Source organism: Macaca fascicularis, chromosome 7, assembly GCF_037993035.2.
Source record: "Macaca fascicularis isolate 582-1 chromosome 7, T2T-MFA8v1.1".
NCBI lineage: Eukaryota > Metazoa > Chordata > Mammalia > Primates > Cercopithecidae > Macaca > Macaca fascicularis.
Genome location: NC_088381.1, coordinates 103,065,675 through 103,088,333, shown reverse-complemented (window position 1 = coordinate 103,088,333; position 22,659 = coordinate 103,065,675). Strand labels below are relative to the sequence as shown.

Below are 22,659 nucleotides of genomic sequence, written 5' to 3'. Positions count from 1 at the left end.
AGAGAATGAGACTATGTCAGAAGAGGGAGAAGGGATTTGAAACAACATGAGTTTCTCAGGGACAGATGGATTGGTTCTGCTATTGGTAGGCCTGGAAGGCAAGGTCAGAAGTAGCAAAAAATGGATAACAAAAGCACTACTTGTCACCCAAGCTAAGTGGAATAGCTGGCCCAGTAGGAGAAATGTAGGTTTTGCTCTACACTGAGTTCTCCAACTCTTGATAAGCCTCCAAAAACAAATGTTAGGGGAAAAAAATGCAGCTGGTTATGAAAAGATATTTTATCTTATTTCATTAAAAAATCAACGTCAACACTGTTAATAGAATCATTTTATCCTCAGGATAGAGGCAATGCTCTAAACAAACACCAATTCAAAAGCCTCTGATGCCAACCCAGGGGGTACCCAAACACAAACTTAGCATAGAGGTAAGAGTCTCTATGTCTTTTGGTGGAGGCAAAGCCATTTGGTTGGTACTTCATAGGAATATCTTTCTACCACGTCTTCATCATATGGTATGTGCCACGAGTCTCCAGTTGTTTGCACCACTGTGTCATAGCTGAGAATATGCTGTTGAATTAAAAAGAGAACAAAACATTGAGAACAACACTAAAGGGCTACCTGGCCATTTCCCTTTCTGACACTTCTCAAGTTTGCTTCAGAAGAGTATTAATAATGGATTATCTCACTTAATGATGGATTTTCAAAGGGCAGCTAACTCTGTGAAGATGAGCCCTAGCATTAGGAGTTTCTTTTTTTGAGGGGTCTCATTTTTACGTCTAAAGACTCTCTATAGAAGTATTACATTTATGTAAGACAGATGTTCTTTTGTTGGCTCTATCAGTTTTGTGTGTGTGAGTGAAAAATTTCAAATACAGTCAGCCTTCCATAACTGCAGGCTTTGTATCCCTGGCAAACCACCACGGACTGAAAATATTTGAAAACAACAACAACAACAACAAAAAACTGAACATGTACAGACTTTTTTTCTTCTTGGCATTTTTCTTCTTCCCTAAACAATACAGAAACAACTATTTATATAGCATTTACATTGTATTAGGTATTATAAATAATCTAGATGACTCAAAGTATACAGGAGGATGTGTGTAGGTTATATGCAAATACTATGCCATTTTATATAAGGGACTTAAGCATTTGAGGATTTTAGTATCTGTGAGAGGTCCTGAGACCAATTCCTCATGGATACCAAGGAACAACTGCACACAAAAGTAGAGAAATGGTATCATGAACTCCCATGTACTCATCACCTAGGTTCGGCCATTATCAATTCATCTCTAGTCTTATTTCATCCATACGGTGCCCCCCCCACCTCAGATATGTAATTTCTTCTGTAATACTTCAGTATGTATCTCTAAGAAATAAGGTCTTATTTTATAAATATAAGATCAATATCTGGGCCGGGCGCGGTGGCTCAAGCCTGTAATCCCAGCACTTTGGGAGGCCGAGACGGGCGGATCACGAGGTCAGGAGATCGAGAGACGATCCCGGCTAACACGGTGAAACCCCGTCTCTACTAAAAAAATACAAAAAAATAGCCGGGCGAGGTGGCGGGCGCCTGTAGTCCCAGCTACTCGGGAGGCTGAGGCAGGAGAATGGCGTAAACCCGGGAGGCGGAGCTTGCAGTGAGCTGAGATCCGGCCACTGCACTCCAGCCTGGGTGACAGAGCAAGACTCCGTCTCAAAAAAAAAAAAAAAAAAAAAAAAAAAAAAAAAAAAAAGATCAATATCTGTATACCTTTATTATACTTAAGAATTAATAGTTCTTCAACTATATCTTGAATCACTATGGTATCATTTGATACCATATTTACCACAAATCTATTGTTTTGGATATTCTTATTTATTTACTTTTATAGAGACAGGGTCTTACCATGTTGCCCAGGCTAGTCTTAAACTCCTAGGCTCAGGCAATCTTCCTGCTTTGGGCCTCCCAAAGTGCTGGGATTACACAAGTGAGCCACTACACCCAGCCATTCTTACTTATTTTTAAATTGACGAATAACAATTATATACATTTATCATGTACAGCATGTTTTTGAAATATGCATACATTGTAGAATAGCTAAATTGAGCTAATTAACATGAGCATTACCTTATATATTTACAATTTTTGTGGTGAGAACACTTAAAATCTACTCTTAGCAATTTTCAAGGATACAATACATTGTTATTAATTATTAACTACAGTCATCATGGAACTTATTCCTCTTTTTTTTTTTTTTTTTTTTGAGGCGGAGTCTGGCACTCTTGCCCATACTGGAGTGCAGTGGCCCGATCTCGGCTCACTGCAAGCTCTGCCTCCTGGGTTCACGCCATTCTCCTGCCTCAGCCTCCCGAGTAGCTGGGACTACAGGCGCCCACCACCTCGCCCGGCTAGTTTTTTTGTATTTTTTAGTAGAGACGGGGTTTCACCGTGTTAGCCAGGATGGTCTCGATCTCCTGACCTCGTGATCCGCCCGTCTCGGCCTCCCAAAGTGCTGGGATTACAGGCTTGAGCCACCGCGCCCGGCTTATTCCTCTTATCTAACTGAAATTTTTTCTCCTTTGACCAACATCTCCCCACTCCCCTAAACTCCATTTTTTTTTTTTTGAGACGGAGTCTTGCTCTGTCACCCAGGCTGGAGTGCAGTAGCACAATCTCAGTTCACTGAAACCTTCACCTCCCAGGTTCAAGCGATTCTTGTACCTCAGCCTCCTGTGTAGCTGGGATTACAGGCACACACCACCACGCCTGGCTAATTTTTGTATTTTTAGTAGAGATGAGGTTTCGCTATGTTGGCAAGGCTTGTCTTCAACTCCTGACCTCAAGTGATCCACCCACCTTGGCCTCCCAAAGTGCTGAGATTACTGGCGTGAGCCATCACGCCTGGCCAATATTTTCTGATCATTGAACCTTATTTATTATACCACGGGCCAGTGTACTTTTCTGTAATAACTCACTTTGGATTCTCTACCTTTGCTTTCACACAAGATATGTCCTTATATTATAGATATCTTAACTAGAATCAAACGAGAATTCAATTGAGACTGTGTCATAGAAATGAATTAAACAGGGAAAACAAATTACTTAAAAGTATAACAAACTAAGAAATAAGGAATTTGAGCTATTGCAAATAAACAAAAATAAAAAACGTATATAAGAAGTCACAATTTATGGCAGGGTACGGCGGTTCACACCTGTAATCCCAGCACTTCGGGAGGCCGAGGTGGGCAGATTATGAGGTCAGAAGTTCAAGACCAGCCTGACCAACATGGTGAAACCCCATCTCTACTAAAAATACAAAAATGAGCTGGGCGTGGTGGCACGTGCCTGTAGTCCCAGCTACTCCAGAGGCTAAGGCAGGAGAATCGCTTGAACCCAGGAGGCGGAGGCTGTAGTGAGCCGAGATTATGCCACTGCACTTCAGCCTGGGCGACAGAGCGAGACTACATCTCCAAAAAAAAAAAAAAAAGTCATAATTTATGACATAATTAATTGAAGTCAAAATTGGTGATATCCTAAATGTTTTTTGGTTTTTGTTTTTGAGACAGCGTCTTGCTCTGTTGCCCAGGCTGGAGTACAGTGGCGTGATCTTGGCTTACTGCAAGCTCTGCCTCCAGGGTTCACACCATTCTCCTGCCTCAGCCTCCTGAGTAGCTGGGACTACAGGCACACACCAACACACCTGGCTAATTTTTTTTTTTTTTTTTTTTTGTATTTTTGGTAGAGACGGGGTTTCACCTTGTTAACCAGGATGGTCTCGATCTCCTGACCTTGTGATTTGCCTACCTTGGCCTCCCAAAGTGCTGGGATTACAGGCGTGAGCCACCGTGCCCGGCCCCTAAATGTTTTAATTAATTTGAGGTTGGCCTATGAAACCTTTAGCAGACTCTTTCTAGGAACTGGCTAGTAATAAATACTAACCTAAAACTGAGAAAAATAAAGCATTTAGAACCTTCAATTAGATGTGACACTCTTTTTCTATGCCACATTCTTACTGTATACTTGACTCTGTTAATATTACATAGAGAACAGATACCATTACCTGAAAGGTCAGTTTTGATCCTGGAAACCCATTTATAATTGCCAGCTGATGTCCCTGCTGCCACTTAAAAAACAAGCGTTGGGTCTTGGCATCAGGCAGACAGGCCTTGTGGTCCCGCATCAGGTCTTTTGTGATAAACCTGCAGTGATTCCCGGAGTGCAGTGTGGCATACAGAAGGAATGGATCATCCTTCGAGCTGAACCAGGCATAAGAAAGGACACAATCAAGCACAGCTGAAGAGGCAGAAGACAGCGTTTTTTCGCTACACTTTTTACTTACTTTCCTTGGAGGTGCCTCTGAATTCTTGACCAGCATGATCCTAGTAATACTTAAGAACTACCTGAAAGTCCTTAGCTGGTAAGCAATACCATCTAGAACACAGATGGAAAGCTGAGGGGAATGGAATGCTATGCCTGGGATTCTCACAGCTTACTGGACTCTTCCACTAGAACGATGAATTCTAACAGTGCTCTCCTCACACTTAAAAGTTGCTTCTCTTTGGGCATTTTTCGTATTTGCCTTATCTATCACAGAGCACACCTTTTCCCTCTCTCTTCACCCAAATTCAAGAAACACCCAATATACTACTAGGGCAGGATGAGACTTTCTTGCAAGCCACCAAATAACTGGCTGCCCCTGAAGCTGAACTGGTATTTCAGAGCAGCTTCTAGATAGTCACCTGGATCAGCACCCCAAAACATCTTCTTCGGTAAGAGCCAGTGACTCAAAGCCTCCAACAGACCATCAGCCTTAGCACTTATCATTTTAATAAATGTGCTCTAAAAATGGCAGTAACGGCCTTGCTTTAGGAGATTCAGACTGCAACTTGTGATATGCCCTATGCCTTGATTCAAATGACCCTAAATAGGACGATTTAAAGTTTTCTTTATCCTGAAGTATTTCAAGTGAAATGATAAAATGACGAAATCTGCCTTATAACTCTCCAGGAAAAAAAGAAAAAGAAAAAAAGTGTGCGGTTTATAGAACAAAATTAGCAAAATGATGGTAATTGTTGGAGCTGGGTGACAGTTACATGGGGACTCACTATTCACTACACTATTCTCTCTAGTGTATGTTTAAAAAGCTTCTTTAGTACATTAGTGGAAAACAGATTTAGTGATAAACATTTAAATATTCAAATCCAAAGCCACAGAAGGTAAGTGAATTGATCGTTACAACTGAGTTTGGAACTTCAGCTGATGCAACAAATACAGACCCCAAACCAAGCAGTGAGACCACTTTCCGACAGGTTTCTTGGTCATAACGCTTCAAATTTATCTAATTCTTCCATATAAGGAAAACAATAATGATCATGACAGCAACTAACATAAATAAATGGTTTTCATGTACTTGGTGCTGTGCCAAGAGTTTTACATGAGTTATTTACAGGTATTATCTTATTTAATCCTTAAAACAACCCCATAAAGGTTACACAGAAGATAAAGAAGACAGAGAGAAAGGAAACACTTTTCCCAAACATGGAGTGGCAGGGCCATGATCTCAACCTGGGTAAACCAATTCCCAAGCCTGCAATCTTACTGTCTACCCAATGTTGCCATTAGGTCTTCTGCTCTTGGAGAAATGGAAGCACCATCTTCCAGCTAAAAATAGAAGGTATGTGGTTTGGGAACTGGATGAGAGGTTTGCTTCTCCCTTGCTTTATGCATTGAGAACCATTGCACTTTTTAAATAATAAATGATTTGGGGGCCAGGCGAGGTGGCTCATGCCTGTAATCCTAGCACTTTGGGAGGCTGAGAGGCAGGCGGATCATGAGGTCAGGAGTTCGAGACCAGCCTGGCCAACATGGTGAAACTCCGTCGCTACTAAAAATAAAAAAATTAGCTGGGCATGGTGGCGGGTGCCTGTAATCCCAGCTACTTGGGAGGCTGAGGCAGGAGAATTGCTTGAACCCGGGAGGCAGAGGTTGCAGTGAGTCAAGATTGTGCCACTGTACTACTCCAGCCTGGGTGACAGAGCAGGACTCCGTCTCAATAAAATAAAATAAATGATTTGGAGAATACTGACAAATCTTGAAGTTATCACATTCAGACTACGAAACCTAGATTTGGGGCTGAGGCATATACATTCATTGTCTAAGCAAAGTTGGAAATAAAGTTGTGTTAGCATAAACAATACGAAAACCTCAATGCACAAGAGTGCACTGAGTTCACGTGTGCTGTTGCGGATCTGTAGTCCTCCTAATTAGCTATCTTTTTCCTTACTTTATAGCGACTGTAGGTTGGTGGTTTTTTTTTTTTTTTTTTTTTGAGACTGTCTCACTCTGTAACCCAAGCTGGAGTGCAGTGGCACGATCTCAGCTCACTGCAACCTCTGCTTTCCAGGTTCAAGTGATTCTGCTGTCTCAGCCTCCCAAGTGGCTGGAACTACATGCGTGTGCCACCACACCCGGCTAATTGTATTTTTATTTATTTATTTTATTTTATTTTATTTTATTTTATTTTTGAGACGGAGTCTCGCTCTGTCGCCCAGGCTGGAGTGCAGTGGCCGGATCTCAGCTCACTGCAAGCTCCGCCTCCCGGGTTCACGCCATTCTCCTGCCTCAGCCTCCCGAGTAGCTGGGACTACAGGCGCCCGCCACCTCGCCCGGCTAGTTTTTTGCATTTTTTAGTAGAGACAGGGTTTCACCGTATTAGCCAGGATGGTCTCGATCTTCTGACCTCGTGATCCGCCCGTCTCGGCCTCCCAAAGTGCTGGGATTACAGGCTTGAGCCACCGCGCCCGGCCTAATTGTATTTTTAGTAGAGATGGGGTTTGCTATGTTGGCCAGGCTGGTCTCGAACTCCTGATCTTGAGTGATCTGCCTGCCTTGGCTTCCCAAAGTGCTGTGATTACAGGCATGAGCCACCGTGGCTGGCTTACTGTAGGTTTTGTTACTGACCATGTTTACCATGTTCCTTTGGCTTCCTGGGAAGCTGCAGCTCAACAGTAATTTTCTCCTTACATTTAGCATAAAATCTAGGCCTCCTGCTTGTCTACCAGGATCTGTAAGTTCCTCCGTATTGGGGTCTCTGCCTTCTCTCTAATCTCAGAACTTATTACTTTCCCTCTTGCTATTATAGCCCAACTGGCCTTCTTGCTTTCCTCAAACACATGCCAAGCTTACGCCTGCCTCAGGGCTCTTTTTTTTTTTTTTTTGAGATGGAGTCTCGCACTGTTACCCAGGCTGGAGTGCAGTGGCGCGATCTCGGCTCACTGCAAGCTCCGCCTCCCGAGTTCATGCCATTCTCCTGCCTCAGCCTCCTCAGCATCTGGGACTACAGGCACCCGCCACCACGCCCAGTTAATGTTTTGTATTTTTAGTAGAGACAGGGTTTCACCATGTTAGCCAGGATGGTCTCGATCTCCTGACCTCATGATCCGCCTGCCTCGGCCTCCCAAAGTGTTGGGATTACAGGTGTGAGCCCGGCCTGCCTCAGGGCTTTTTAAATATTTCATGTTATTTGGGATGTTCTTCCCACCATCTCTCCCCCTTTCTCAAATAACTCACTCCTCATCAAATTTGCCCCTCAGAAAGGCTGTTCTTGACCACCCCATTCACAACCCTCTGAACTATCCCTTACCTAAACTCTATCTACCTTGCTTTATTGTCCCCATAGTACTAATCACTGCCTGGAATGACATTACCTGTTTATTTATCTGTTTATTGTAAATTCTAAGAGGGTACTGCTCTTTCTCCAAGAACATAGAAAGTGCTCCTGTTGGTCAAGTATTTGCTAAATGATCTACTTAGGATCTTATGGCATGTATTTGGTGTACTAATCTCACTCCTGACTTATCTTCTCCCCACTTCTCCTTTATCCTGATTTCCTCATCTGTTTAAGTTTATCCTGCCATAGAAACTGTAGTGTTTTTTTTTTTTTTAGAAGAAACTAGTTTTGTAAGTTGTCTCAAATCTTTTTTTTTTTTAAATGAGGGTGAGTATACATATACACATGCATTTAAAAAATAGGTTTTAAAGTAGGTAACTAATAAGCAGATGTCTGGAGCACTGTATAATTCACCTATTACCCCCAACACTTACATGTTATCAGCAAAAAAACAGCTGGCTTGCTTTTGCACCTCTGCCATCTCATCCTTTCTCCACTGGAAACTCTGTCTTAACATGTGCTTTCGGCCTAGGACCAGCAGTCGCAGATTCTGTTTGGCTAGTTGAGAGACGACATTCAAGAGCTAAAAAACACAAAGCCAGAACCCCAAAAGGTCAAGTGAAGACTCTCAAATTAGTGATTTTTTCCAGCAGGTCACCTCAATGGTAAAGCACTATTTTCTGGTAAGGGGTAAGAAAACAATCCATAATAATTTCCCATCTTTGAAAGCCTGAGGAAAATGCTTCCCTATTACACATTAATGTCTAACATCTACCTATTGGTCAGGCTACATTGCAGAGAGGTTTTTCTTTTTTGTGTATGTGTGTGACGGGGTCTCACTCTGTTGCCCAGACTGCAGTGCACAGGTGCAATCACAGCTCATTGCAGCCTTGAATTCCTGGGCTCAAGCAATCTTCCCACAGCCTCCCAAGTAGCTGGGATTACAGGCATGCACCACCACGGCCAGCTAATTTTGTATTTTTAGTAGAGACGGGGTTTCACAATATTGGTGAGGCTGGTCTTGAACTCCTGACCTCAGGTGATCCACCCGCCTGAGCCTCCCAAAGAGATGGGATTACAGCCGTGAGCCACCATGCCCAGCCTAATCAGCCTAATTTTTTTTTTTTTTTGGTATAGATGGGATCTCACTATGCTGCCCAGGCTGGTCTTGAACTTCTGGCCTCAATAAATTCTCCTGCGTTGGTCTCCCAAAGCACTGGGTTACAAGTGTGAGCCACTGCACCCAGCCTAGTTCAGTTGTTTTAAACTGTGCTCTTTAGGGCCCACTAGGATAGAGATAGAGAGGCTCAAGAGGGATGGGATTTTGTTTCCTAGGATTTCATTTCCTATACATTTCAAACCTTGTTTCAACCCAAACAGCTCAACCTTTATATATTTATCACATTGGTATTCTGCATAAGTTTTGATTTGAATAAAGGTTTCTACTTCTTTTTAAGTTTGTAAATGATTAGACTAGACAGTGACTTTTCTATGTTATGACTTGATTGCTAATACTGCCTCCTTTCATTGAAATTCCCTTTTCTACAAAAGATCTGTCGATTTCTACCCTGTAGCCTACTTTCCAGTCAGTTACTTTATCCCCATTCTCTCTACTTCCCATCAGCCTCCACTTCATTGTGTGCACATGAACTCCTCAAAGGTCTAGACTTGGGTTTTTAGAAATCTAGTACTTTGGTGAGCTTGCCTATACTCAATTTTTCATAAGGAAAAGTACATAAATTACTTTTATGTACCACCTATTAAACTAAGCTATAAATGGATATTACTAAGTAAAACAAAAGCTGAAAAAACTGTAACTTGTATTATATAATCATATATCAGAAATATAAAAGATCTTTAATTTATAAGAATTGCTGGGCCCACAAAAACCACAAGTTGAAAGGTCTTGCAGAAATCCTTAATTTTCTTGGGTCTTGGTTGGAAGAGGTATTTATTTTACTCTAGCTTCTCTTTACTCATAAGTTCCTCCTCTGTAGATTTTCAGGACATTATTTAAAGCCTTATAATAAATAAAATTAATTCATTTATTTAATCAGTTATCAAATATTACATTAGTACCTGTTATATCCAATATACATGTAGACTCTGATGATCTAATAATGAATTAGCAAGGGCTGAATTTTTTTATTATTTATTTATTTATTTTTTAATTTTTGAGACGAAGTCTCGCTCTGTCGCCCAGGCTGGAGTGCAGTGGCGCAATCTCACTTCACTGCAACCTCCGCCTCCCGGGTTCTTCTGCCTCAGCTTCCAGAGTAGCTGGGACTACAGGCATGCGCCATCATGCCTGGCTAATTTTTGTATTTTTAGTAGAGATGGGGTTTCACCATATTGGCCAGGCTGGTCTGGAACTCCTGACCTCGTGATCCACCTGCCTCGGCCTCCCAAAGTGTTGGGATTACAGGCGTGAGCCACTGTGCTAGGCCAGCTGAATTTTAAAAATATTACTGTTTATTGCTTTGGACCGATACTGAATTTTTGTCCATTCCATTGCTAATCTTATTTCAGTAAGGAGTAGTTGGCTTTTTAATCCCTAATTATTAGTTCTATAATTAAGACAGAATGGGCTGGGTATGGTTGCTCACATCTGTAATCTCAGCACTGTGGGAGGATGAGACTGGAGGGCTGCTTGAGGTAAGAAGTTTTAGACCAGCCTAGTCAACACAGCAAGACCTTGTCTCTATTTAAAAAAAAAAAAATTAGGCCAGGCACCGTGGCTCTCACCTGTAATCCCAGCATTTTGGGAGGCCGAGGCGAGCGGACCACTTGAGGTCAGGAGTTTAAGACCAGCCTGGCCAACATGGCTCCACCTCTACTACAAATACAAAAATTAGCTGGGCATGGTGATGCATGTCTGTAATCCCAGCTACTGCGGAGGCTGAGGCAGGAGAATTGCTTGAACCCGTGAGGTGGAGGTTGCCGTGAGCTGAGATTGCACCACTGCACTCCAGCCTGGGTGACAGAGCAAGACTCCATCTCAAACAAATGAATGAATGAATGAATGAATGAATAAATAAATAAATAAAATAAAAATTAGCCAGGCATGGTGGCATGCACCTGTGGTACTAGCTACATGAGAGGCTGAGGCAGGAGGATTGCTTGAAGGAGTTCAAGGCTACAGTGAGCTACAATTGTACCACTGCACTCCTTGGCAACAGAGTGAGACACCATCTCTTAAAAAACAAAGAATGGACACAACTTGCCCACTTCAGATTCAAGTTTAGCTCAACTTGCAGGTTGAGCTAAACCTGCTTGAGTGTTAGCTCAACCTTAAAACACTTGAAACACTCAACCTTGAAACACTCAACCTTGAGGACACCAAACCCAAAGATTTACAACTAGTAAAATACAGTTCTTTCCTTCAAAGCTAGGAACAATGGTTTCTGTGCTCAGGCAGTTATTTCCTAGACCTCTCTATGTGTAAGGCATATGGTAGGTATCACAGCTACAGAATTTTAAGCCATAGTCCCTGCCTTTAGTAACGGAGTACCCAATATTATTATAATTATTTTGAGACAGAGTCTTGCTCTCTCACTCAGGCTGGAGTGCAGTAGCACAATCTCAGCTCATTGTAACCTCCGCCTCCTGGGTTCAAGTGATTCTCCTGCCTCAGCCTCCTGAGTACCTTGGATTACAGGCACCCACCACCACACCTGGCTAATTTTTGTATTTTTAGTAGAGACGGAGTTTTACCATGTGGCCAGGCTGGTCTCAAACTCCTGACCTCAGGTGATCCACCCACCTCGGCCTACCAAAGTGCTGGGATTATAGGCGTGAGCCACCGTGCCCAGGCTCCAATATTTTCTTATGTAACTATCAAGACTAAGAAAACATATATGCTGGCTCTACACATATTGGATGGGTCATAAATATATTTTTTTCATTAATAAATATTTTCTGATTAGCTGAAGAATATGCCCAACATCCATTTTCATCCATCATAAAGTAGCTCATATTTGAAAACTTGAAAAATGAAAGAACAAATGACTCACAGCTCACTACCCAAAGACAATGTCTATTTACCAGTCTTTCTGTTCTATTTATTTTTTATTTTTATTTTATTTTATTTTATTTTTCTTTCCAAATCAATAGGTCTTTTGCATCATTTAAATATCACAAATAGCTCTCGGGAATCATCCGGCATCTTATTTCAGAAGCTGGACTACTCTTAGATCTTATTCATCAGCCGGCTGAACGGTTCCTTTTTCAGGGACATAGATACCATCCAAAAATTTCCTATATCCTTGTTTTTAACTGCTGTGGCTTGCTTAATCAAAGCCTCTAAATTGGAAACAAGCTCAATGTCATTACCTTCAAGGATTAATTCATCTTTCTGGGCTTGAGATACTGAACAAGCAACACTTGGTCTCATCCAAACCCTGAGGACATATTTTTCACCCAAGAAATTTCAGATTTCAACAAGAGATCCATTCTCCTGGATAATGACATTGATGGGGAAGTAAGCATACATAGACCTCACCTTATAATGGAAGCCCAGTGTTAACACCCTTGATCATGTTCTGTACATGACTACAAATAGTCTGAACGGCAGCCAGTTCCTTTCTGTTTCCCCACCATTTGTCAACCTGGAGCCTCTTTTTTTTCTTTTCAAGAAGATTGAATCTACACTGATGTGACTGAAGTCCCTCTGCAGGGTTCTTCTGGGGCCTTTCACAATAACTGTGTGTCCCTTCACAGTAATGTCACCATTTTTTGGAATGTAGACAGTCTGATTGCTGAGAATGGTCTTCATTCTCTCAGTAGACACAGCAAAGAAAGCTATTCTATGTATGTTTAAACATAATCTTATAAGCTATTTTAAAAGTTGGGTTAGTAATAAAAGAGCAAACATCTATACTAGTAAACTTTGATTCATAGATTCAAATAGCTCAAAAGACATAGGCTGGGTCTGGTGGCTCAGGCCTGTAATCCCAGCACTTTAGGAGGCTGAGGCAGGAGGACTGCTTGAGGCCAGGAGTTCGAGACCAGCCTGGGCAACACAACAAGACCCTGTCTCTAAATAATAATAATAATAATACAATTATTAAATAATTCAAACAAAAACTATTTCTGATACTGATTGCTTAAGTTTCCAGGCAAATGGGAAAACATGGCTTAAAGATAAATACAGTTGTGTCTTCATAGCTGTATCCTGGTTTAGATAAATGGTCTTGAGTTTACTAATAGTACATTAAAGACTAGGGCCCAGGGAAGAACAGAAAAGCCTATCTTGAACTACTCTGGGGAACCATCTTGTGGCTGAGAAGTCTCTACTAGAAGCAGCTCTCTGAAAACAATGAAAACAAGGAGAATAAATGAAAGACACGGGGAAAAAGATGAGTGTGCAGCATAAAAGCCCTGGCCTGAAACGCCATGACAGTCCAGCCATGAACCCACTTCTTCTAGGGTAAATTACAAGGCTGGATCCAGTGGGCTGAGTCAGTGTCATAGGTATACTTGGAATAGTTTTTAAAAAAATACAAAAAATTCAACTTAAGATTCTACGTTAGATCAAAAGTGAAACCAGGAGGGAAAATGGAGTGAGTAGATATACTTCTCCCTATGTCTCCTACTAAGTGCAACTAAAAACCTTGGACATTATATACAAAATGAACATAAGACTTGGAAAGGTAGAGGGAAAAATGGCAAACTGGCTGGAGAACTCAGCACACAAGGACTGACATGGTGGTGAGTTCCCTGGGTTTTCTTTTTGCCACATATATCCCAGAATTGGAGCTGAAGAAGCTGTCAACCTAGAAATGCCAATGTGTGCAGACAAAAAAAAAAACCCAACAAAGGCTTGTTCTCTTTAGCCAAAAGACCAGGAAAGAGGCAGTCTTACTTAGAAAACTTGGTTAAAAAAAAAAATAACATCAGTAGACTATGATGCTGTGTATGTGTGTGTGTCTGTGTATGTATAAAACAAGTAGAGTTGGCTGGGTGTGGTAGTTCATACCTGTAACCCAGCACTTTGGGAGGCCAAGTTGGGTGGATTGCTTTGTTGTGGGAATCAGGAGGACTAGAGACACTTCGGGGTAAAGCAGGATGATCTTTATTGAGTGCACTCAGACCTAGCAGACTTAACATCTAAAAAACTGGGCTAAGAACAAAGACAGCACTTGACTTTTACATACCCTTCAAAAAGGGGGTGGGCTAGCCTGAAACAAACTTATGGTGGTGTGAAAGCAAAAATACGGAGGCAGAACAAAGAGAGTTAATCAAACTGTGATAGGTGTATAACTCAGGATTACACACGACTGTTGCTATGCAACCTAGATGGCTGCTATCTAGGTTTGCCTTAGTGCCTTGCTAGGCAAGGCACTAGCTTATTCTATGACATTCACTATGGCACCGAGGTGGCTGTAGCTCAGGCCTGCTCAGATGGCTCAAGACTTTCACTGTACTGTTTAGGTAAAGCAGAATACTTGAAGTTACTAGTTACAGAGAATAGGAGTCTATAAACTCACACTATAAGGTAAAGGAAAATTTGTTTTTCTCTTCCTTACGTTGAGGGAGTACTGGGAGAGTCGTCAGGGCACATTAGATAGTATTATCAAGACTTTTCTTGGGTCTGGACTGTGCCTGTTGCTGCCTCTGGGACAAGTCAGCCTAATATAGGAAACCTTATTTCTCTCTTTTTTTTAATTTTATTTTTTCTTTCTTTCTTTAATTTCTGCCTCAGCTTGAGTTCAGGAGTTTGAGACCAGCCTGGGAAACAAAGCAAGAATTTTTCTCTACCAAAAATAAAAAACGTTAGTTGGGCATGGTGGTATGTGCCTGTAGTCCCAGCTACTCTGGAGGCTGAACTGGGAGGATCCTTTGGGCCCAATAGATCAACGCTGCAATAAGCTATCAGAGCGCCACTGCACTCCAGCCTGTGCAACAGAGTGAGGCCCTATCTGAAAAAACCCCCACCAAAATAAAAAAAACACACAAAAAAACGAAAAACCCCCCAAACACCTACAGTGACCACTAAAAATGCTATACAAAAAGATACACTCAAAAACACTATAGATTTTATTTTATTTTATTTATTTATTTATTTATTTATTTATTTATTTTTTTTTTTTTTTTGAGACGGAGTCTTGCTCTGTCGCCCAGGCTGGGGTGCAGTGGCCGGATCTCAGCTCACTGCAAGCTCCACCTCCCGGGTTTACGCCATTCTCCTGCCTCAGCCTCCGGAGTAGCTGGGACTACAGGCGCCCGCCACCTCGCCCGGCTAGTTTTTTGTATTTTTTAGTAGAGATGGGGTTTCACCGTGTTAGCCAGGATGGTCTCGATCTCCTGACCTCGTGATCCACCCGTCTCGGCCTCCCAAAGTGCTGGGATTACAGGCTTGAGCCACCGCGCCCGTCCTATTTTATTTATTTTTTGAGACAGAATCTCACTGTCCCCCACGCTGCAGTACAGTAGTGTGATCTCGGCTCACTGCAACTTCCGCCTCCCAGGTTCAAGCAATTTTCCTGCCTCAACCTCCCGAGTAGCTGGGATTACAGGAGCATGGCACCATGCCTGGCTAATTTTTTTTTGTATTTTTAGTAAAGACTGATTTTCACCATGTTGGCCAGGCTGGTTTTGAACTCCTGACCTCAAATGATTCACCTGCCTCAGCCTCCCAAAGTGCTGGAATTACAGCACCCAGAAAAAAACACTATAGATTTTAAAAAGCCATTATACAGAAATAAAAATGGAATTCTAAAAAAGTTCAGTAGTCCATAGGAAGGGAGGAAAAGTAAAACAGACAAAACACAGAAGACAAAAATAAATGGCAAGTATAAGCCCTAACATATGAATAACAGTATGAGCTATAAAAAGTCTATATATACCAATTAAAAGACAGAGGCTGGCAGAGTGGATTAAAAAACATGACCCAACTATATGCTATCTAAAAAACACTCACCTCAAATATAAACATATAGACTGGTGGAAAGTAGAAGGATGGAAAAAGTTATATAGCATGCAAACAATGAAAGGAAAGCTGGAGTGGCTACATTAAAATTAAATAAGATATACTTCAGGGCAGAAGAAATTACCAGAGACGCAAAAGACGTTATATAATGATAAGAGGGTCAATCTAAGAAAACATAGCAATCTTAAATGTATGTACCAAACAACAGAGCTGCAAAATATGTGAAAGCAAAAGCTGACAGAACCAAAAGGAGAAATAGCCAACTCTACAACTACAGTTGGAGACCTCAATACTCCTCTCTCAACAATTGAGAGAACAACTAGACAGAAAATCAGCAAGCATATAGAAGAACTCAATATCACCGTCCAGGTTCATGAATTGGAAGGCTATAGCTAGTAAAGACGAAGGAAGTAGAATAGCTCAAACAATTTTGAAAAGAAAGAATGAAGTACAAAAATCAGTTTACCTCATTTTTAGTCCTTCTTATACAGCTATGGTAATCAAAACTGTGTGATAAAAGTGGAAGGATAAATTCTGGAGTCTGGACCACATAGCAGAACAAAATAAACAATATACAATTCATTCTAGAGCATATCTAAAATTCCAAACTGATCCCAGAACTAATACCTCCTGAGTAACCAATACCTTAAGCTTAACCTAAAATAAGGTATCACTCGGCCCCATCCCCATCCCCTGCTTGCCCTATCCCACACAAGACATCACTGGTCCTCCTCAGTGATACCTTCCCTTACTGATAAGGAGTACACTTGCCCCAGACTTCTGGAATAGGAAGATGGAGGCTTACTCAAGTCAGACTTACCATCTTAAAACTCTTTCTCTCTTATGATTTGGGGTTTCTGTTTCCAATATTTCCTACTATTTCACCTTTCCTTTTCACAAAATAATTTTTCCTTGAAATATGGTCTCCTTTTGCCACTGTATTTTCTTTATTCTGATTACTATCGGGGTTAAATTTTAATTTTCTGTCTATCATTTTTCCTCAAGATGATTAAGGATAATTCTCCAAAAATCAGAAGAATAAAAACATATTTTGCCAGGTGCGGTGGCTCAGGCCTGTAATCCCAGTGCTTTGAGAGGCCGAGATGGGAGGATGTCTTGAACCCAGGAGTTCGAGACCAGCCTGAGCAACATGGTGAGACTCTGTCTCAAACAAACAAAACAAACAAACAAACACGTTTTAGATTCATATTTGGTTTAAACTTTTTCTGGTTTGGCTTCTACCCTAATTTGGCTTATCTCCAGTAGGAGGAGATGAGATTTTTTTTTTTTTTTTTTACTCGTATGTGACACACTAACTTTTGGCATAAAACTGATGAAAAGTAGTTCCTGAGCTTAGGGTAAAAATATAGTTGGCAGGGCTACATGGGTTAGAAATAACTGAGTAGGGATGCTCCGGAAACAGAAAATCTGCCTGGGAGGTAAGAGAGGCCAATGAGAGCAAGAGCTTTGCTGAGTAATCCTAAACAGCAAATGTTAACTTCCTTTCCCTGTGCTTATACCTTTTTACCTCCTCCTCTGCAGTCTATGGCACTTCCTGAGGTTGTATGGATTGTAGCTGTTCAGAAAAAGCCTTTGGAATCTGATGTCTTCAGAAATTAAACATTCTATGTCTGTTCCTCAGCAAGATAACTATCATCAATATACCTCATTTATAAGAACCTTCATTATGGGATACCTCCAGGAAAGAACTTAAAAACTGTTTTAGAAGCAACCCAAATGTCAATTTCTGAAAGATGAATGGATCGATAAAATGTGGTATATACATATAATAGATTATTATTCAGCCTTAAACAGGAATGAAATTCTAATACAGGCTACAACATGGATGAACTTGAAAACTAAGTGAAAAAAGCCAGACACTAAAGGACAAATACCAAATGATTCCACTTACATAAGTTACCTAAAGTTCAAATTCATAAACACAGCACAGAATGGTGGTTGTCAGGGCAGCAGGGAGGGGGGATGAGGAGCTATTGTTTAAGGGATACAGAGTTTCAGTTTGGGAAGATGACAAAAGTCTGGAGATGAATGGTGGCAATAGTTGCACAACAACATGAAGTAGTTAATGCCACTGAACTGTATACTGAAAAATGGTTAAAATGGTAAATTTTATATTAAATATATTTTACAACAATAAAAGATTTTGGCCGGGCGCGGTGGCTCAAGCCTGTAATCCCAGCACTTTGGGAGGCCGAGACGGGCGGATCACAAGGTCAGCAGATCGAGACCATCCTGGCTAACCCGGTGAAACCTTGTCTCTACTAAAAAATACAAAAAAAACTAGCCCGGCGAGGTGGCGGGCGCCTGTAGTCCCAGCTACTCGGGAGGCTGAGGCAGGAGAATGGCGTGAACCCGGGAGGCGGAGCTTGCAGTGAGCTGAGATCTGGCCACTGCACTCCAGCCTGGGCGACAGAGCGAGACTCCGTCTCAAAAAAAAAAAAAAAAAAGATTTTATCAGTCCAGACACGGTGGCTAACGCCTGTAATGCCAGCACTTTGGGAGGCCAAGGCAGGCAAATCACTTGAGGTCAGGAGTTTGAGACCAGCCTGGCCAACATGGTGGAATCCAGTCCCTACTAAAAATACAAAAAACTTAGCTGAGTATGGTGGCAAGCACCTGTAGTCCCAGTTACTTGGGAGGCTGAGGCAGGAGAATTGCTTGAACCTGGGAGGAGGAGGTTGCAGTGAGCTGAGATGGTGCCACTACACTCTAGTCTGGGCGACAGAGCGAGACTCAGTCTCAAAAAACAAACAAACACAAAAGGATTTTATCATAAAAATTTTAAATATAAACAAAAACAGGCAGAATAGCATAATGAACTGCCATGTACACATCGCTCAGCTGCAATAATTATCAGCTCACAGCCAATCTAATTTCTACTATATACCCATTCACTTCCTTCTGTCAGATTATTTTGAAACAAATCCCATACATATCATCTCACCTGTAAATATGTTGGAATGCATTTCTTTTTTTTTTTTTTTTTTGAGACGGAGTCTCGCTCTGTCGCCCAGGCTGGAGTGCAGTGGCCGGATCTCAGCTCACTGCAAGCTCCGCCTCCCGGGTTCACGCCATTCTCCTGCCTCAGCCTCCCGAGTAGCTGGGACTACAGGCGCCCGCCACCTCGCCCGGCTAGTTTTTTGTATTTTTTAGTAGAGACGGGGTTTCACCGTGTTAGCCAGGATGGTCTCGATCTCCTGACCTCGTGATCCACCTGTCTCGGCCTCCCAAAGTGCTGGGATTACAGGCTTGAGCCACCGCGCCCGGCCGGAATGCATTTCTAAATATAAGAACGCTTTAAAAGATAAGCACAGGGGCCGGGTGCGGTGGCTCACGCCTGTAATCCCAACACTTTGGGAGGCCAAGGTGGGTGGATCACGAGGTCACGAGATCGAGACCATTCTGGCTAACACGGTGAAACCCCGTCTCTACTAAAAATACAAAAAATTAGCCAGGCGTGGTGGTGGGTGCCTGTAGTCCCAGCTACTTGGGAGGCTGAGGCAGGAGAATGGCGTGAACCCAGGAGGCAGAGCTTGCAGTGAGCCGAGATAGTGCCACTGCACTCCAGCCTGGGTGATAGAGTGAGACTCTGCCTCAAAAAAAAAAAAAAAAAAAAAAAAAAAAAATATATATATATATATATATATATATATATATATATATATAAATAAGCACAAGGCAGGTTGCAGTGGCTCATGCCTATAGTCCCAGCACTTTGGGAGGCCGAGGTGGGCGGATCATGAGGTCAGGAGTTCGAGACCAGCCTAGCCAACATGGTGAAACCCCATCGCTACTAAAAATACAAAAATTACTTGGGTGTGGTGGCAGGCGCCTGTAATCCCAGATGCTCAGGAGGCTGAGGCAGGAGAATCGCTTAAGCCCAGGAGGTGGAGGCTGCAGTGAGCCGAGATCACACCTAAGCACACGCCGGGCTTGTTGGCTCATGCCTGTAGTCCCAGCACTTTGGGAGGCCAAGGCAAGTGGATGACTTGAGGTCAGGAGTTTGAGACGAACCTGGCCAACTTGGTGAAACCTCATCTCTACTAACAGTACAAAAAAATTAGCTGGGGGTGGTGGCATGTGCCTGTAAACCCAGTTACTTGGGAGGCTGACGTAGGAGAATCGCTTCAACCTGGGCGATGGAGGTTGCAGTGAGCTGAGATTGTGCCACTGCACTCCAGCCTGAGCAAAAGAGCGAGACTCCGTCTCAAAAAAAAAAAAGATAAGCACCATTTTTTTTTTTTTTTTTTTTGAGACAGAGTCTTACTCTGTCACCTAGGCTGGAGTACAGTGTCGCAATCTTGGCTCACTGTAACCCCTGCCTCCCGGGTTCAAGTGATTCTCATGCCTCAGCCTCCCAAATAGCTGGGATTACAGGTGCTCACCACTATGCCTGGCTAATTTTTCTATTTTTGGAAGAGACAGGGTTTCACCATGTTGGCCAGGCTGGTCTCAAGCTCCTGACTTCAAGTGATCTGCCCACCTCAGCCTCCCAAAGTGCTGGGATTATAGGCATGAGCCACCGTGCCCAGCCCGATAAAATCTTTTATTGTTGTAAAATATATTTAATATAAAATTTATGTAACATAAATGACTCATATTTCTGAGTCACAATTGTTTTTTGAATAAGGATCTAAAAAATTCCCATACATTGAAATTGCCTGATATCTCTTTTAAGACTCTGTAGAACCTCTTTCCCCATTTAGCTTTTCTCCCTTATAGTTTAAGGCATATGATTGTTCATACAGAATTTCCTCCATTTAGATTTTACCGACTGCATCCCTACGGTATCATGTAACATAGTCTCCAGTCTTCTATGCTTCTTGTGAACTGGTAGTTGAATCTAGAGGCTAGGTTTGGTGGTACACGCATGTAGTCCCAGCTACTTGGGATGCTGAGGTAGGAGGATTGCTTGAGCCCAGTAGTTCAAGTGTAGCCTGGGCAACACAACAAGACCCTATCTCTTAATAAAATAAAACATTATGGTCCTGATGAAAAGGCCAGTTCATTTATCAAAGATTAACAAGAACCTCCTCTGTAAGTCACTAGGCATATGGTACTTGGGATACAGATATAAAAAAACAGTTATTGCCGGGCGCGGTGGCTCAAGCCTGTAATCCCAGCACTTTGGGAGGCTGAGACGGGCGGATCACGAGGTCAGGAGATCGAGACCATCCTGGCTAACACAATGAAACCCCGTCTCCACTAAAAATACAAAAAAATTAGCCGGGCGTGGTGGCGGCGCCTGTAGTCCCAGCTACTCGGGAGGCTGAGGCAGGAGAATGGCGGGAACCCGGGAGGCGGAGCTTGCAGTGAGCCGAGATCGCGCCACTGCACTCCAGCCTGGGCGACAGAGCGAGACTCCGCCTCAAAAAAAAAAAAAAAAAAAAAAAAAACAGTTATTCCAGCCAGGTATGGTGGCTCATGCCTGTAATCCCAGCACTTTGGGAGGCCGAGGCGGGTGGATCATTTGAGGTCAGGAGTTCGAGACCAGCCTGACCAACATGGTGAAACCCTGCCTCTACTAAAAATACAAAAAAATTAGCCGGGCATGGTGGCACATGCTTGTAGTCCCAGCTACTTGGGAGGCTGAGGCAGGAGAATTGCTTGAACCCAGGAGACAGAGGTTGCAGTGAGCTGAGATCGCGCCACTGCACTCCAGCCTGGGAGACAAAGCGAGACTGTCTCAAACAAACAAAAAAACAACCAAACACAGTTATCTCTAACGTCAAGGACTTTGCAGTCAAATTATTAAAATACGATGTATGCACTAAGACAGAACACAAAAGATGGGCACTTCAATCAGATTGTAGGTGAGGAAGATGGTCAGGGAAGTCACCACAGAGGAAGTGACAGCTGAGCTGAGTTTTCAGATGAACTAGCCCAGCAAGGAATGGGAATTTCCAAGGACAGGAGCAGCAAGTTGAAGGTGGAGGCTCTTTATTAGCACGCTGAATTTGAGGAACTGCAAGGTGTCAAATGTGACTCAAGCAGAGGTGTGGGAGGATGACATGGGACGTGCCAGAAATAAGACTGGAAATGAATGCAAGGGTTAGATCCCAGAGGTCCTTATAAGTTCTATAAAGTGTTTTCCTGCCTGAAAGGAATGGGGGAAAATCAAAGGATTTAAAACAGGAGAGTGAGCTGGGCACGGTGGCTCATGCCTGTAATCCCAGCACTTTGGGAGGCCAAGGCGGGCGGATCACCTGAGGTCAGGAGTTCAAGACCTGCCTGACCAACATGGAGAAACCTCATCTCTACTAAAAATACAAAAACTAGCTGGGCGTGGTGGCACATACCTGTAATCCCAGCCCCTCAGGAGGCTGAGGCAGGAGAATCGCTTGAACTCGGGAGGCTGAGATTGCGTCATTGCACTCCAGCCTGGGCAACAAGAGCGAAACTCTGTCACAAACAAACAAACAAAACAAAACAGGAGAGTGACATGACTTCCATTTTAGAGAGATAAAAATTGTGGACTGCATGAAGGCTGGGCTACAAAAGGGAGATCAATTAGGAGGGTTCTGCAGTAATTTAGGCAAGAGCTAATGAGAAAAGCGGCAGTAAAGATGAAGAGAACAGAGCCCTCTGGGAGTTAGTAAAGCAGAACTGAGCAGACTTAGTCACTGACTGGATATGGGAAATAAAGAGAGGGACAAAGGAAGACAGATTGGACAGCTGGAGTCTATGAGAGGAGGAGCTTTTGATATCCCAAGGTGGAAGAGATCTAGTAGGCAGCCAGTTATGTGGCTCTCTACCACTTAGGAGAGGGATCTGGGCTGCAAATAAAGATTTGGGAGTCAGGGAACATGCAATGGCAGGTGCCATCAGAGAGTAGATGAGCTGTAACAGGATAGGTAAAGACTCTGGAGGGAAGATAATGGAGGATGACACTTGAGGAATACCATTATTTGAAGGATGGGGTACTAAGAAAAGCTTGTAACAGAGACTGAAGCATGACCAAAAAGATGAAAACCCAGAAGACAGTGGTCTCTCAGAAAGAGACTATAAGGAGCATTTCAAGAAGGAGGGAGCGGCTATGTACCAGTGCTACGGGGA

At 42.7% G+C, this 22,659-nt stretch overlaps 1 protein-coding gene and 1 pseudogene across 8 annotated transcripts in view; both read right to left on the bottom strand.

Annotated features, from left to right (window-relative positions):
* Positions 1–263: 263 nt before the first annotated feature.
* The window catches only part of PRORP (protein only RNase P catalytic subunit), a 149,064-nt gene continuing 126,668 nt past the window's right edge, over positions 264–22,659 (bottom strand). For all 8 annotated transcript variants that reach the window (XR_012415704.1, XM_005561071.5, XM_073997227.1 and 5 more), the window contains 3 exons: positions 8,087–8,235; positions 4,044–4,239; positions 264–567 (listed from right to left, as the gene is read on the bottom strand). Coding sequence is in view for 7 of the 8 variants with exons in the window: in XM_005561071.5 (XP_005561128.3) it covers positions 436–567; positions 4,044–4,239; positions 8,087–8,235 (477 nt within the window). In the remaining variant the exon portion in view is untranslated. The remainder of the gene's footprint in view (positions 568–4,043; positions 4,240–8,086; positions 8,236–22,659) is intronic.
* Positions 11,699–12,453, bottom strand: LOC102136116 (large ribosomal subunit protein uL6 pseudogene; annotated as a pseudogene).